This window comes from Anomaloglossus baeobatrachus, chromosome 3 (genome assembly GCF_048569485.1).
Source record: "Anomaloglossus baeobatrachus isolate aAnoBae1 chromosome 3, aAnoBae1.hap1, whole genome shotgun sequence".
NCBI classification, from domain to species: Eukaryota; Metazoa; Chordata; class Amphibia; order Anura; family Aromobatidae; genus Anomaloglossus; species Anomaloglossus baeobatrachus.
The window spans coordinates 665,145,022-665,157,944 of NC_134355.1; the positions used below are offsets into that span (position 1 = coordinate 665,145,022).

General features: G+C 44.6%; 1 protein-coding gene across 1 annotated transcript in view; it reads right to left on the reverse strand.

Moving 5' to 3' along the window:
* RHAG (Rh associated glycoprotein) overlaps positions 1–12,923 on the reverse strand; it is a 122,107-nt gene that overhangs the window by 67,197 nt on the left and 41,987 nt on the right. The window contains exon 2 of the mRNA XM_075341230.1: positions 7,102–7,285. Within this exon, the coding sequence (XP_075197345.1) occupies positions 7,102–7,285 (184 nt within the window). The remainder of the gene's footprint in view (positions 1–7,101; positions 7,286–12,923) is intronic.

Sequence of the window (12,923 nt, forward strand, 5' to 3'; positions counted from 1 at the left end):
AGGTCATGTGATATTTTTATATCTTTCTAACTCTTTCTCTACAGATATCCACCTGTGTGTTAAACACAGGTGGATATCTGTAGAGAAAGAGTTAGAAAGATAGCGGCGTGAACATTTTTTCCCTTAAGTACAGCTCTTTACAGTGGTGTGAAAAAGTATTCTTTTGCATGTTTGTCACACTTAAAGGGAATTGTCACCAGATTTTGGCCACCTAATCTGAGAGCAGTATAACGTAGGGGCAGTGATTCTGATTCCAGCAATGTGTCACTTCCTACCGTTTTGATAAAATCACTGTTATTTATCAGCTGATTATCATTAGAGGACTACTTGGTGTGTTGCCAGGTAATTCAACACATTCAAAAGCTCAATGCCACAGAGAAATTATTGATTTTATTAAAATGACATCAAAAAGCTCAGTGAGTGACACTTCGCTAGAATCGGGGTCTCTGCCCCTATATTATGCTGCTCTCAGATGAGGTGGTAAAAACCTGGTGACAGATTCCCTTTAAATGTTTCAGATCACAAAACAAATTTTAATATTAGACAAAGATAACACAGGTAAACAAAAAATGCCGTTTATTAACGAAGGTCTTTATTATTATGAATTTTATAGAAATCCAAATCTACAGGGCCCTGTGTGAAAAAGTGATTGCCCCCTAAACCTAATAACTGGTTCGGCCTCCCTTAGGAGCCTGCAATCAAGCATTTGCAAAAATTGTCAATTATTTTTTTTACAATGCTCTTGAGGAATTTTGGCTCACTGTGGGGATTGGATGGATTGTTACCGACATCTAGTGAGAAAATCATGTCAATAACACCTATAGAAATATAGTTACTTAGAAAATTAGTGACGTGTTCAATATTTATTTCCGCTGCTGTACAGATGCTAATACTGCATATCAATTATAATTTTGCGTGTGTCATTTTTCTGCAGCACATGTTTAAATAAAGTTACTTTCGTTCACCAAACAAGCAGCAAAAATGCAGAAAAAAATGCAGCAACAAACACAGTTGCGATTTTTCACTCTCATTGCTTTTAATGAAAAAAGCAGCAAAACCGCTGAAAGAATTGACATGCTGCTGTACCGCCCCATGCTCAGCAGCCGGGCCACTCGGATCCAGACCTTCAGTGGGTGGCTTGAGGGTCTCCGGACCCGGGGGTCCTGCGGTCACTTCAATCAAAAAGGGATTTGTGGTTTGGGGACGTAGATGTACGGCCGCAGCCATGTTAAGTTCGTGACGCCACCCATGGGATGTGGTGAAGGTGGACACCACCGCTGCAGTTACGGGGCACCTGAGGGAGATGTTGCGCAGCAAGATGTTAACCCCTCTGTGGGCAGGGATGGTGGCCCCGGGACCCATTGGGGGTGTTTGGCAGTGAAGGGAGATAGGCGGCCGGAGGGCACTGATGTACTCACTATTAGTAAACACACAAGTCTCTGGTAAACCAATGTGATGGTGGTTGGTGCCCGCAGCCGGCTGCAGTCTGGTCCCCCACCCAGTTGGTGGTCTCTGTCTTTCTCCCGCACCTGTTTGTGATGGTGGACTACCTGCGCTTGCAACTTCAGGAGTCCGCTCCCGGCTCGTGGTTGCCTGAGGAGCCCTTTTGCCCGCAGACGCTGGCCCATGGGATCTCTGAGCCGTGACGGTGGCTTCTATCCCCCTCATTGGGCTGTTGCCTTCAGTTGGGACTTTGGGTGGGACAGGACCTCTAGTCCTGGCCGCAATCAGTTAATTAGCTTGCCCCGAGTAGCTTCTGGACCTAACTTCCGGGTCTGAGTACCCCCCTTTTGGCGCCGGTTTCCGAGTCGGTTCCCCGGGTCAGTACCGGCGAGCCACTACCCTGTTCCGGTCCACCTCGGTTCCACCAAGCCATCTTCCCGCCTCCTGCAGACGGAGACTGCTGTCTGCCTCTTAGCCAGCAGTACCAGGGCCCCTACCCCGGAACCTGCTCAATTTGGGTTTTTGCCTATGCTGGAGCTGCATACAGCCCCAGTCCACCACCTCTCCACTTGAACTCTAGATAGAACACTGCAAACTTTCCCGCCCAACGCTGTCTGAGACTCCACGGCGGGCGTCTTCCAACCGCCTGGTTCCGCCCCCTTGTGTGTCCATCAAGCTCTGGGGGGGTGACTAAGGTTTTAGTGTTTGGCTGTGTGTTACCTATGAGGGACAGGTGTAATGCGGGGCGCTAGCTGTGACTACCTGGCCCGGCCAGGGCGTCACACTGCTTCTTTCAAAAATGCAGCAGTTTTCAATTGCAGGCTGTGTGCACACATTGCATTTTTAATGCGTTTTTTTTCATGTGGTTTTTCTTGCAGTTTTTAAATCAATACTACAAGGAAAAAATGCAGGCCAGCAAAGTCTATGAGAATGGTGACTTTCTGTGCACACACTGCTTCTGTTTTCCTTGCAGATTTTGTTGCAGAAAACAGAAGTAGCATGTCAACTCTTTCTGTTTTTTTTTCCTGTGTTAATCCACTGCAATGCTCAAGCTCGATCACTGCAGTGGATTATATCTGAGAGTTTGCCTCAAACACCATGCATATGGTATGGTGTGTGAGGTAATCCGTAGCTCAGTAACACGGGGGTCATCATGGTGATGACTCAGGGTCGCCATTTCAGCGATCGGGTCCCTGTGATCGCATTACATTACAGGGACCCGATCAATAAGGACAGGTAAACAATTCCGCTACCTGCCTCCTGAATGATGCAATCGCATTTATTGCAGCATTCAGGAGGTTAAACTGCCAGGAATGGCACTGGCACGACTCTAGGCAGTGAGAGTAGGGTCCTGGCTGTAAAATTAGCCTGAGACGATCGCGGTGGTACTGCTCCTGACACACCACGATCACCATGACTAAAAAAAAAAAGCATGAAAAAAACGTGAAACAATGTGTGTTGTTTTCTGCTATGTTTTTCATATTCAGAAAATCTGCAGACAAATCTTCGTGTGTGTATACTCTTAAGCCTGCTTTACACGGTACGACCGATTGTGCGATTTCACAATCGATCGTACCCGCCCCCGTCCTTTTTGCGTCACGGGCAAATCGCTGCCCGTGTCGCACAAAGTTAGTAACCCCCGTCACACATACTTACCTCTCGTGCGACCTCGCTGTGGGCGGCGAACGTCCACTTCCTGGAGTGGGAGGGACGTTCGGCGTCACAGCGACGTCACACGGCCGCCGGCCAATAGAAGCGGAGGGGCGGAGATGAGCGGGACGTAAACATCCCGCCCACCTCCTTCCTTCCACATAGAGCCGGCGGCGGCCGCGGGAGGCAGGTGAGCTGCTCATCGTTCCCGTGGTGTCACACGGAGCGGCGTGTGCTACCACAGAAACGATGGTCAACTAAATCTAACGATATTATGGAACCTAGCGAGCAGTACCCGACTCACGATTTGTGAGCGATACTGCGTCGCTAGGAGGTGTCACACAGGCCGGCATCGCCAGCGATGCCGGATGTGCGTCACAAAAACCGTGACCCCGACGATCTATCGCACGATAGATTGTCTGGTGTAAAGCACCCTTAAGTCAGGAAAAAAAATAAAGTGTGTGTGCATGAGATTTCTGGAATCTCATAACTTGTGAAGGTACTGGAAAGAGCAGCTTTTTATTTGCATTTATTTGCATAAAACCAATGAAAAAAAAAAGACAAAATTAAAACGCTGCAAAAACACAATATGTGAATGTGGCGGCCCCGCGGTTTCAGGCACCACAGGGTACTGCACCTCACCAGAGGTGCAGTATTCATCTCAAATATGGAGGAGGTAGTCACAGGTAAACTACCACAATTTACCACCATACACAGCTTAGTTGCCATCCACTGGGACTGGGTTAGGGTAGGGTCATTTGGATGGTCAACATAGTGAATGGGACCTCCCACCCAATAGTTCAGCAACCCGGGGGGGTGGAGCTAGACACTGGGGAGTAAGGTTACACACCCACACTGGAAGAGAAAAGCAAGAGACTGGAAACGTGTGAGATGCAGGAGGACACGGTCGCTGAAGGGAGAGCTGAGAGATCCCTCAGGACTGGTGCACACCTCAGGGTGCGTAGCCCTAGGCTGGTGAGCACTTCACGACCTGCCAGCAGAATCCACCGGGCAGAGGATTCTAAGTCTTCTGGCTCACAACAGTTCCAGGGACAAAGCAGCACATAGAGCCAGGAGTTGTGACCATAGGTCGACCCCATCTACAGACTCGCGCTGCCTGCTATACGGGACGGGGAACGTAATCACCCTCAGGACTTGGGTCCCAGCGTAGCTCCAAGCTGCAGGGACTCGCACAACACAGTACAGGGAGGAAGGACTTACAGAGCATCCCACCGGTGCTGGCCTCCAAACTATCCGGGATCATCTGGAGCTCATCACAGTGGAGTCTGGCAGTCCAACGGCAGCAGCAACTCAGTGAGTAAAGACCTGAAACTGCAACTGCTGTGTCGTCTCATCCTTCGCATGCCGCGCGCTCCCACACTGGGGTGATCAACTACTCTCATCATCCTTCCTAGGGCCTGAGCTCTGCCTGAGGAGAGCTGTACCATCTGCAATGCGTTATCATCTGCCCCCGAGAAGAAGTCCTGTAGCGGCGGCTAATAACTGGCCGCACACAACAGGTGGCGTCACAAACAACTACTCCCATCATTCCCATTCCATTGTTCCCATTCCCAGCATTATTGACAATGCCGGGTCACAGAACCGGGCAAGGCCACCGCGGCGACCCACCAGAAGCACTGCGGCCCGGTGACGGGTAAAGCACAAGACCCCGTGGGTGCATCATGAACATAGCCTAAACCTGTGAACAGATGATACATTTTTTTTGTGTTCCCTTGCACCTGTCTCTGGTTGGTGGTTCCCCAAGGTTTAGAGCATCTGGGGGTCCCCTTCTGGTAGTCTCTCAGTCTTAGTCCGTATGACAGGTAGCTAAAACCCTGTGGGGTCGGTGTCTCTGGTCCTGTTTCCCAGTTCTCCCGATACTACTGTGTCCTGAACTTTATGGTCAGTGAGGTCCTGGATGGTCCCCTCACTGTGCAGATTTTATCAGGTCTGCTTGGACCGTTGGCCTGACCTAGGGCTCTGTACCCCGTTGGTGCTATGGTCCAGGAGTACTCCACCATACTCCACTGGCAACCACACGCCTGGACCCTCAGGTCAACGTTACACTCCTGTCAGTGCGATTTCGTCCATCTCCTCTCACTTCCACTTACTGACTGTCTGACTACTCCCCCTGGTTGTCATCTAGTGGACTGGATCGGCTTCATCCCTAAGTGGCAATGCGTTGGGTCCAACCCTAGCCTGTCACCAGTCTTTGGGAATGGGGAAAAGCAGGGATTAAATTGAATGTTTTGCTGTTACCAGCACTGGAATTCTGGGTCCCTGGGGGTAGGCCCTGTATCCTGAATAGGATGCAGTTTCCTGTATCTCCTGATGGCTTCAAGGGTGCTACAATTGCACCATTCCAGCTAATTAAAAGTGTGTGCTGTGTATAAAAGGCAGCAGTCACTAAATCATTCTGCGGCCACAGACCATTGTCATGGCCGATAGAATGGAATGTACTGTTCGATTTGCAGCAACTTTTCTATCATAGTTTGGGCCTGTTTTGTGGCACTTGGGCCACAATGGTTTTATGATTTCTGTATTTTACCAGAAAATTCCAAAGGAAAATGTCAGAATATTTGTCCATGATCTGAATCTAAAGACAATGTGGATCATGGAGTAAGATCTGAAAACAATGTGGGTTGTCACGGGTGATAAGGGGACACAGGGGAACCTATGCTGGCTCTAAGACTGGGACCCCTGTGCTTACCCTCACCCTAGAGGTACCATTGAAGGTAGGGAGGTCTGGGCCCCCGATCTTGCCCTGTTTCCTGTCAGGCCCTGACCTAATATCCCCACACCCCAAACCCAGAGATAGTTAGAACACAAAGTAATAACCTCCCCACAAGGCAAATACAAAGGGGATTAAACTGAAACTCACACACCGCAAATATCCATAGAGAGGAGACAAAAAAACACTGGAAGGGATAAACCAAAGGGGATGGAGAAAGTCACACCAAGGAACTTTCATACAGCGCAGACAAAAAAAATTGCTGAGCACCAAAAGGAAGATCACCACAGACACCGGGATATCGCAACTGCAAGCAGATGCTATCTTTGGTGATAAGTCAGAAAACTCCCCAGATTTAAGTAGGAGGAGACCAGTTCAAGATGGTGATTAGCAACATGGTTCTCTGATGAGCCACACACTGCTCCAGGAGGCAATAACTCCTAAAGTGCCAAAAGCAGTTGTAGTATAACAGCGGACACCCAGCAGAACAAAACTCATCAATAGAAGCCAAGTTACTTGTTGGAATCTAAAGTGTGTACAGAGACCAGCCTGGTAGTAGCAAACTGTGCTGCCCGTGGCGAACCATATCGCAGGTACACGTAACACGTACTTACCTTCCTAACGACGTCGCTGTGGGAGGCGAACAACCTCTTCTTTAAGGGGGAGGTTTGTGCGGCATTACAGTGACGTCACACATCGACCCACCAATAGAAGCGGAGGGGTGGAGAGCAGCCACATTAACGACACGCCCACCTCATTGCCGGCAGGATGCAGGTACGATGTTGTTCGTCGTTCCCGGGGTGTCACACGTAGCGATGTGTGCTGCCTCAGGAACGACGAACAACCTGCATCCTGAACCAGCAACGATATTTGGGAATTGAACGACGTGTCAGCGATTTGGTGAGTATTTTTGATCGTTAGCGGTCGCTCCTAGGTGCCACACGCAACGACGTCGCTAATGAGGCCGGATGTGAGTCACGAATTCCGTGACCCCAACAATATTTCGTTAGCGATATCGTTGCGTGCCTATTGTCTTAATCCTGTAGAAATGTTTTGGAACAGTCTGAAGCGATCAGTTCATGGGAGCAAATCATTAACCAACATAACAGAGGTGAAACTGTTTTGTATGAAAGAATCGGCTAAAATTCCCACAAGCCGATGTGCAGGGCTAATCAGCAATTACCAGGAATATCCTTATTGTTGTACAAGGTGGCATCACCAGATACTGAGATCAAAGTTTCAAGAACCCAAGGTGGCACCTTATTTACACTCATTACCTTTTGATGCCAATTTCAATCTTGCCCCCATGTAAGTGCCACAATCCCTGCATTATCGTTCCCCACTGAAGACCAAAAGCTGCGATGAGTAGGTTGATGCCGACGCTGCTGAATCCATATCTTTTCAAAAAGGTCATCAAGAAACCGAAACCAACGAAGATCATGACATGGACATCTTGGAAAACTGTAAAGAGAAAAAATGACTCGGTTTTTGCAATATACATACTGTCTCCATTCATCTACTTTGCGGGCATACCATTAACTTTTTTATGACTTTTTATTCATTTCTGCTTTGATTTCTTTTTTTTTTTTAATATTAATGACTCAGTTATTAGCTTGATTGGGTCCGACTCCTGGGTCACCCGGACATCGGCTGATTTAAGGTTCTCACTAGAAGTGAGACAGTACATGGTGTAATCTATTGTGAATGGTATTGTAAGCTCTAGCCCACTCAAATTAATAGGGAAAAACACAGGAAAAATATAAGCAACCATGGCACTGTTTGTGGCTATAAAATCACTTTTATTACTGGACTATTATTATTTATTATTATAGCATAATTTGTTCCATGGCACTTTAGGAAAAATAAAAACAATAGTGTAAAAACAACAGAACAATAAAAGATGTGTCTGAACATTTCTGATCCTGCTCTAGGATGTTCTTCGGGTTCAAAAATGATAAACCTGACGACACTTCCTAACAGACAAATGTGAACAGGTGTAAACTGAACATGAAATATACTAAAACAAATAAACAACTTCACACAGACATAAAGGCATGGAAACATTCAATATAGGAATTTGGAATTTGAATTATTGTTAAGGAAATATATTTTAAAATTGAGACACAGCACAGAAAAAAATGACAGTTTTATGTAAGCCCAGCAGCCAGCGTCAAGGCGTATCTCTTATGCTGGGACCCTACCTAAATGCCTCTACCTGGGGTGAAAAGTTCAAAACTACACGAAAGGAGCAGTTTAGTTTCCGCTATTTAAATTCTTATTTTTTTTTTTATAAAAACCTATAGCATTTTTGCTACAGTGTCCTGTGATTTAATTAATTTCAAGACTTTAGTTAATGGATCTATTTGTTCCAAACTTATCTATTCCACATCTTATGTGTACATGCTTGGTGTGTATAGTTTGATTTATTACTGATTTAGTGAGTGCTGATATCACACTATGTAATATAAATATTGTTTGCTTACGGGTTAGTATATGGAGTCCCAGAAAAGCTGGGTTCAAAATGACTAGGAGTGTAGTAACTGTATTTGATCACTAGATGGCAATGTTATAATGGAAATTTTTTGTATTACCATGTATAATTACAGTGCATCACTACACTTTAATGTATTACTGTGCTCTAGAGCATGGAAGGTCAAAGTGTGGCCTGCGGAATGAGATGGCCAAAAGGCTGAAATGGTGGCCCGCTGGCCGCACAATGCCCTCTCCACTGCCTATCTGCCACCGCTGCTGCTCAATGCCATTGCTATTTGCATCCACATGATACAGAAAGTGGTGAAAACATTGGTGGAGGACAGTGCCGCTGACTCCATCTTGTACCAATCATCGCTTCAGTGAACCGGAGGAAAGAGGAAACCGCCCAGAGAAAGGGAGTGAGAAGAGTATGTGGAGGGATGATATGGAGGATGTGTTTGGGCACATACTGTTTATAGAAGGCTTCAAACTTGAATATCATCCACAATTTCCCTGTAGGTGAATATCTCAGAGCAAAGAGATGTTATGCTGATAACTCTTTGTTTGAGAACGAAAGGGATATCAGTGATAGAAGATTCCTTAACCCCTTCATGGCCGAGGATGTAACAGTAAAGGCTGCTTTACACGCAGCGACATCGCTAGCGATGTCGCTCGTGAAAGCACCCGCCCCATTGTTAGTGCGTCATGGGCAAATCGCTGCCCATGGCGCACAATATCGCTGGTACTTACCTTCCTAGCGACGTCGCTGTGGGTGGCGAACAGCCTCTTTTTTAAGGGGGAGGTTCATGCGCCGTCACAGCGACGTCACACAGCGGTCCGCCAATAGAAGCGGAGACCAGCCATATTAAAGACACGCCCACCTCGTTGCCAGCGGGACGCGGGTACATTGTTGTTCATCGTACTCAGGGTGTCACACGTAGCGATGTGTGCTGCCTCAGGAACGACGAACAACCTAAGTCCTGCACCAGCAACGATATTTGGGAAATGGACAATGTGTCAACGATCAACAATTAGGTGAATATTTTTGATCATTAGCGGTCACTCGTAGGTGTCACATGCAACAACGTCGCTAACGAGGCCGGATGTGCGTCACGAATTCCGTGACCCCAAAGATATCTCGGTAGCGATGTCGTTGCGTGTAACAGGGCCTTAAGTCCTAAATCATGAAGGGGTAATCACTGCCGGCTGCTGCAGTGAGCCAGTGGTGATCCCCGCACATGTCTGCTGATTTGAACAGCAGACATGTGTACCTCGCAGGTGCAGGTGGATCTGTGATCCACCCATGCCTGTTAAACCCTTAAATTGCGCTGTCAAAATGAGACATCGTAATTTAAATGCCAGCAGTGGAGAACGCACCTTTCCCCACCATCATCAGATTGTCATGGTTCGCCTCCCTGTCCACATGGCTAGGGGGCGGAGCCTTCTCTCGAGCCTCACTTACAGACCCTGGATGCCTTAAAAGCTGGCATTTTCAGTGAACCAGTGCCGGCTATAAGCTTAGCACTGCTTTGCCTGTGATTGCTGGTCCTGTAAGTGATATCCTGATCTGTCTGTTCCTGTGCCCCCGTGCCCTTGTCTGTGTTCCATCCCCTGGTCGTCCCTCCTGTCCTCTGTCCCCTCTCCTATTTCCCCACTCGGTTGCTTCCTTTGGTACTGACCTTGGCCTGACTTTGACTCCGCTTTTGCTCGTCCCTCCGGTCCTGCTTCTGCCCGTACGGTGTTTGACCCAGCCTGTGTGACTATTCCTTGCATGCTCTGCAGCTCTGCTTCTCAGCTGTGCTTTGAGATAATGCATGAGAACGCTGTGAATTCACTTCCTGGTTCTCATTGCTCTGTGTAGTGTATTAGGCTACAGAGCTCTGGCTCCCCCTGGTGGCAGCATTACACAGATACTCTGTGATGCAATCATGGGAAGCCGATGGTTGCCATGGTAGCACAAGGTCACGTGATGACTCCTGTCACTATCATGATGTAGCTCCTGTTATAGCCGGCAAAGCAGCAGCTGTAACAGAAGACGAGCATTTTTTCTGGTCTGAGCTGTGCAGCTCTGATTAGGAGAAATGAATGAGCAATCAGACTGGTGATCCTTATAGTCCTCTATGGGAACTAGTAAAATTAAAAAAGGAAAAAAAAAGTTTTAATTTTTTTTTTAAAAAACCTAAAAGTTCAAATCACTCTCTATTCGCCCCATTGAAAATTAAAGGGCTAAAAAAAATGAAAATATACACACATCTGGCATTGCTGCGTTCAGACACACACATTCTATTAAAATATAAAATCAATTAATCTGATTGGTAAACGGCATAATGGCTAAAAAATTCCAAATGCCAAAATGATGTTTTCTGGTTGTCGCAAATATTGCGCAAAATGCCAAAACAGGCGATCAAAATGTAGCATCTGCACAAAATTTGTAGCATTCAAAATGTCAGATCCGGACGCAAAAAATAAGTCATCACTGAGCCCCAGATCCCAAAAAATGAGAACTCGACAGGTCGTGGAAAATGGCTCAAAAAGTGCACCACTTTTTTTGGACAAACTTGTGAATTTTTTTAACCCCCTTAGATAAAATTAAACCTATACATGTTTGGTATCTACGAACTTTTACCAACCTAAGTTATCACACCGACACATCAGTTTTACCTTATAGGGAACATGGTGAATAAAATATCCCAAAAACAATCATGCAATCGCACTTTTTATGCAATTTTTCCGCACTTGGAATTTTTTCGCCATTTTCCAGTACACTGTATGTTAAAACTGATGGTTTCATTTAAAAGTACAACTTGTCCCACAAATAGCAAGTGTTCATGTGGCAAGATTGACGGAAAAATGAAAAAAGTTACGGCTCTCGGAAGAAGGGGAGCAAAAAAACAAAAAAGAAAAATTGCCCGGTTGGTCGAGGTTATTCCAGATCCATTCTAACTAAATCAAACTGCAAAAATGTTCATGTAAGTATAAAGGGGAAAGTTCCCCAACCAAAAAGCTCCACTATAAATACTGGTGAAGGAAAAAAGGAGATAATAAATCTTCTAAGGAAAGAACTAAATCTTGGAATAAAATTAAGAAATTTAATTGATATCTTAATAAAATGTATATAATAAAAAACTACAGCAATACCATGCAAAAAGGGACCTGAGGAAATACGAAAAAATTTGCTGCCAGACCGTCAATTATAACACCATCCAAAGTGAAGAATAAGCTTCATCAGATCTCCATAACACATGAAAATAAGGTGAGTATTAATAAAGTGATAACTGACTAAATACAAAATACAATGTGAGGTACATAAGTTAATTTATAAAGTGCTAAGTGGAGGAGCAAAAACCTGCCACTAAAAATTCATCACCATTAAATCATACAGAATCTTGTATATGACACTACCATATTATAACCACAAGGTGGCAGCACTGCCCTCTATTAATGTAGTGCTAAGTGAGAGCCGTACTTCACAGTGCATACACAACCACTAAGGTTTATGATAGAGAATATGTGCACAACCTCTTCGAGGAGTAGACAAGCAGCGACTAATGAAGCACAGAGAGGCCAAATGGATAATTAATATGGACTCTAGATCACCGAAACCCTTGAATATCAAATCAGACATGTATTATATCAATTGGCTTTTGTGTGATTATATGAAATAGTCTGTATATTTATATCTGTATGTCTTCTTCGGCCACATGATTGTGTTTGTATTTTTTGTCATATGATTTGAGCTCCTCGGTAGTTTTTTTTTTCCTTAACTTTTTCTCTTTTTTTTTTCCTTTTGCTCTTTTCTCTCATTTTTCACTTTTCCCTTTTTTTTCCCTTTTCTCTTTTTTTCCCTTATCTTTACTTCCTTTTTTCTCTTTTTTTTCCTTTTTTCCCTTCTTATTTCCTATTGCTATTGCTCTTTTTTCTCTAATCCCTTTGTTCCCTTTTCTCTTTTTTCCCTTCTTTTGATTTCTTTTTGCTCTTTTTTTCTCTTTTTTTGCTCCTTTCCCAATTTTTCCTTTTCTCTTTTTTCCCTTCTTTTTATTTCCTTTTGTTCTTTTTTTTCTCCTTTCCCTTTTTTCCCTTTTCTCCCTTCTTTTTATTACTTTTTGCTCTTCTTTCTCTTTTTTTTTCTTCTTTCCCTTTTTTCTCTTTTCTCTCCTTTTTATTTCCTTTGCTCTTCTTTCTCTTTTTTTTCTCCTTTCCCTTTTTTCCCTTTTCTCTTTTTTCCCTTCTTTTTATTTCCTTTTGCTCTTTCTTCTCTTTTTTTCCTCTTATTCCTTTTTTTCCTTTTCTCTTTTTTTCCTTCCTTTTATTGCCTTTTGCCCTTTTTTTCTCCTTTCCCTTTTTTCCTCTTTCTCTTTTTTTCCCTTCTTTTGATTTCTTTTTGGTCTTTTTTTCTTTTTTTTCTCCTTTCCCATTTTTCCCTTTTCTCTTTTTTCCCTTCTTTTTATTTCCTTTTGTTCTTTTATTTCTCCTTTACCTTTTTTCCCTTTTCTCCCTTCTTTTTATTACTTTTTACTCTTCTTTCTCTTTTTTTTTCTTCTTTCCTTTTTTCCCCTTTTCTCTTTTTTTCTCTAATTTTTATTTCCTTTTGCTCTTCTTTCTCTTTTTTTTCTCCTTTCCCTTTTTT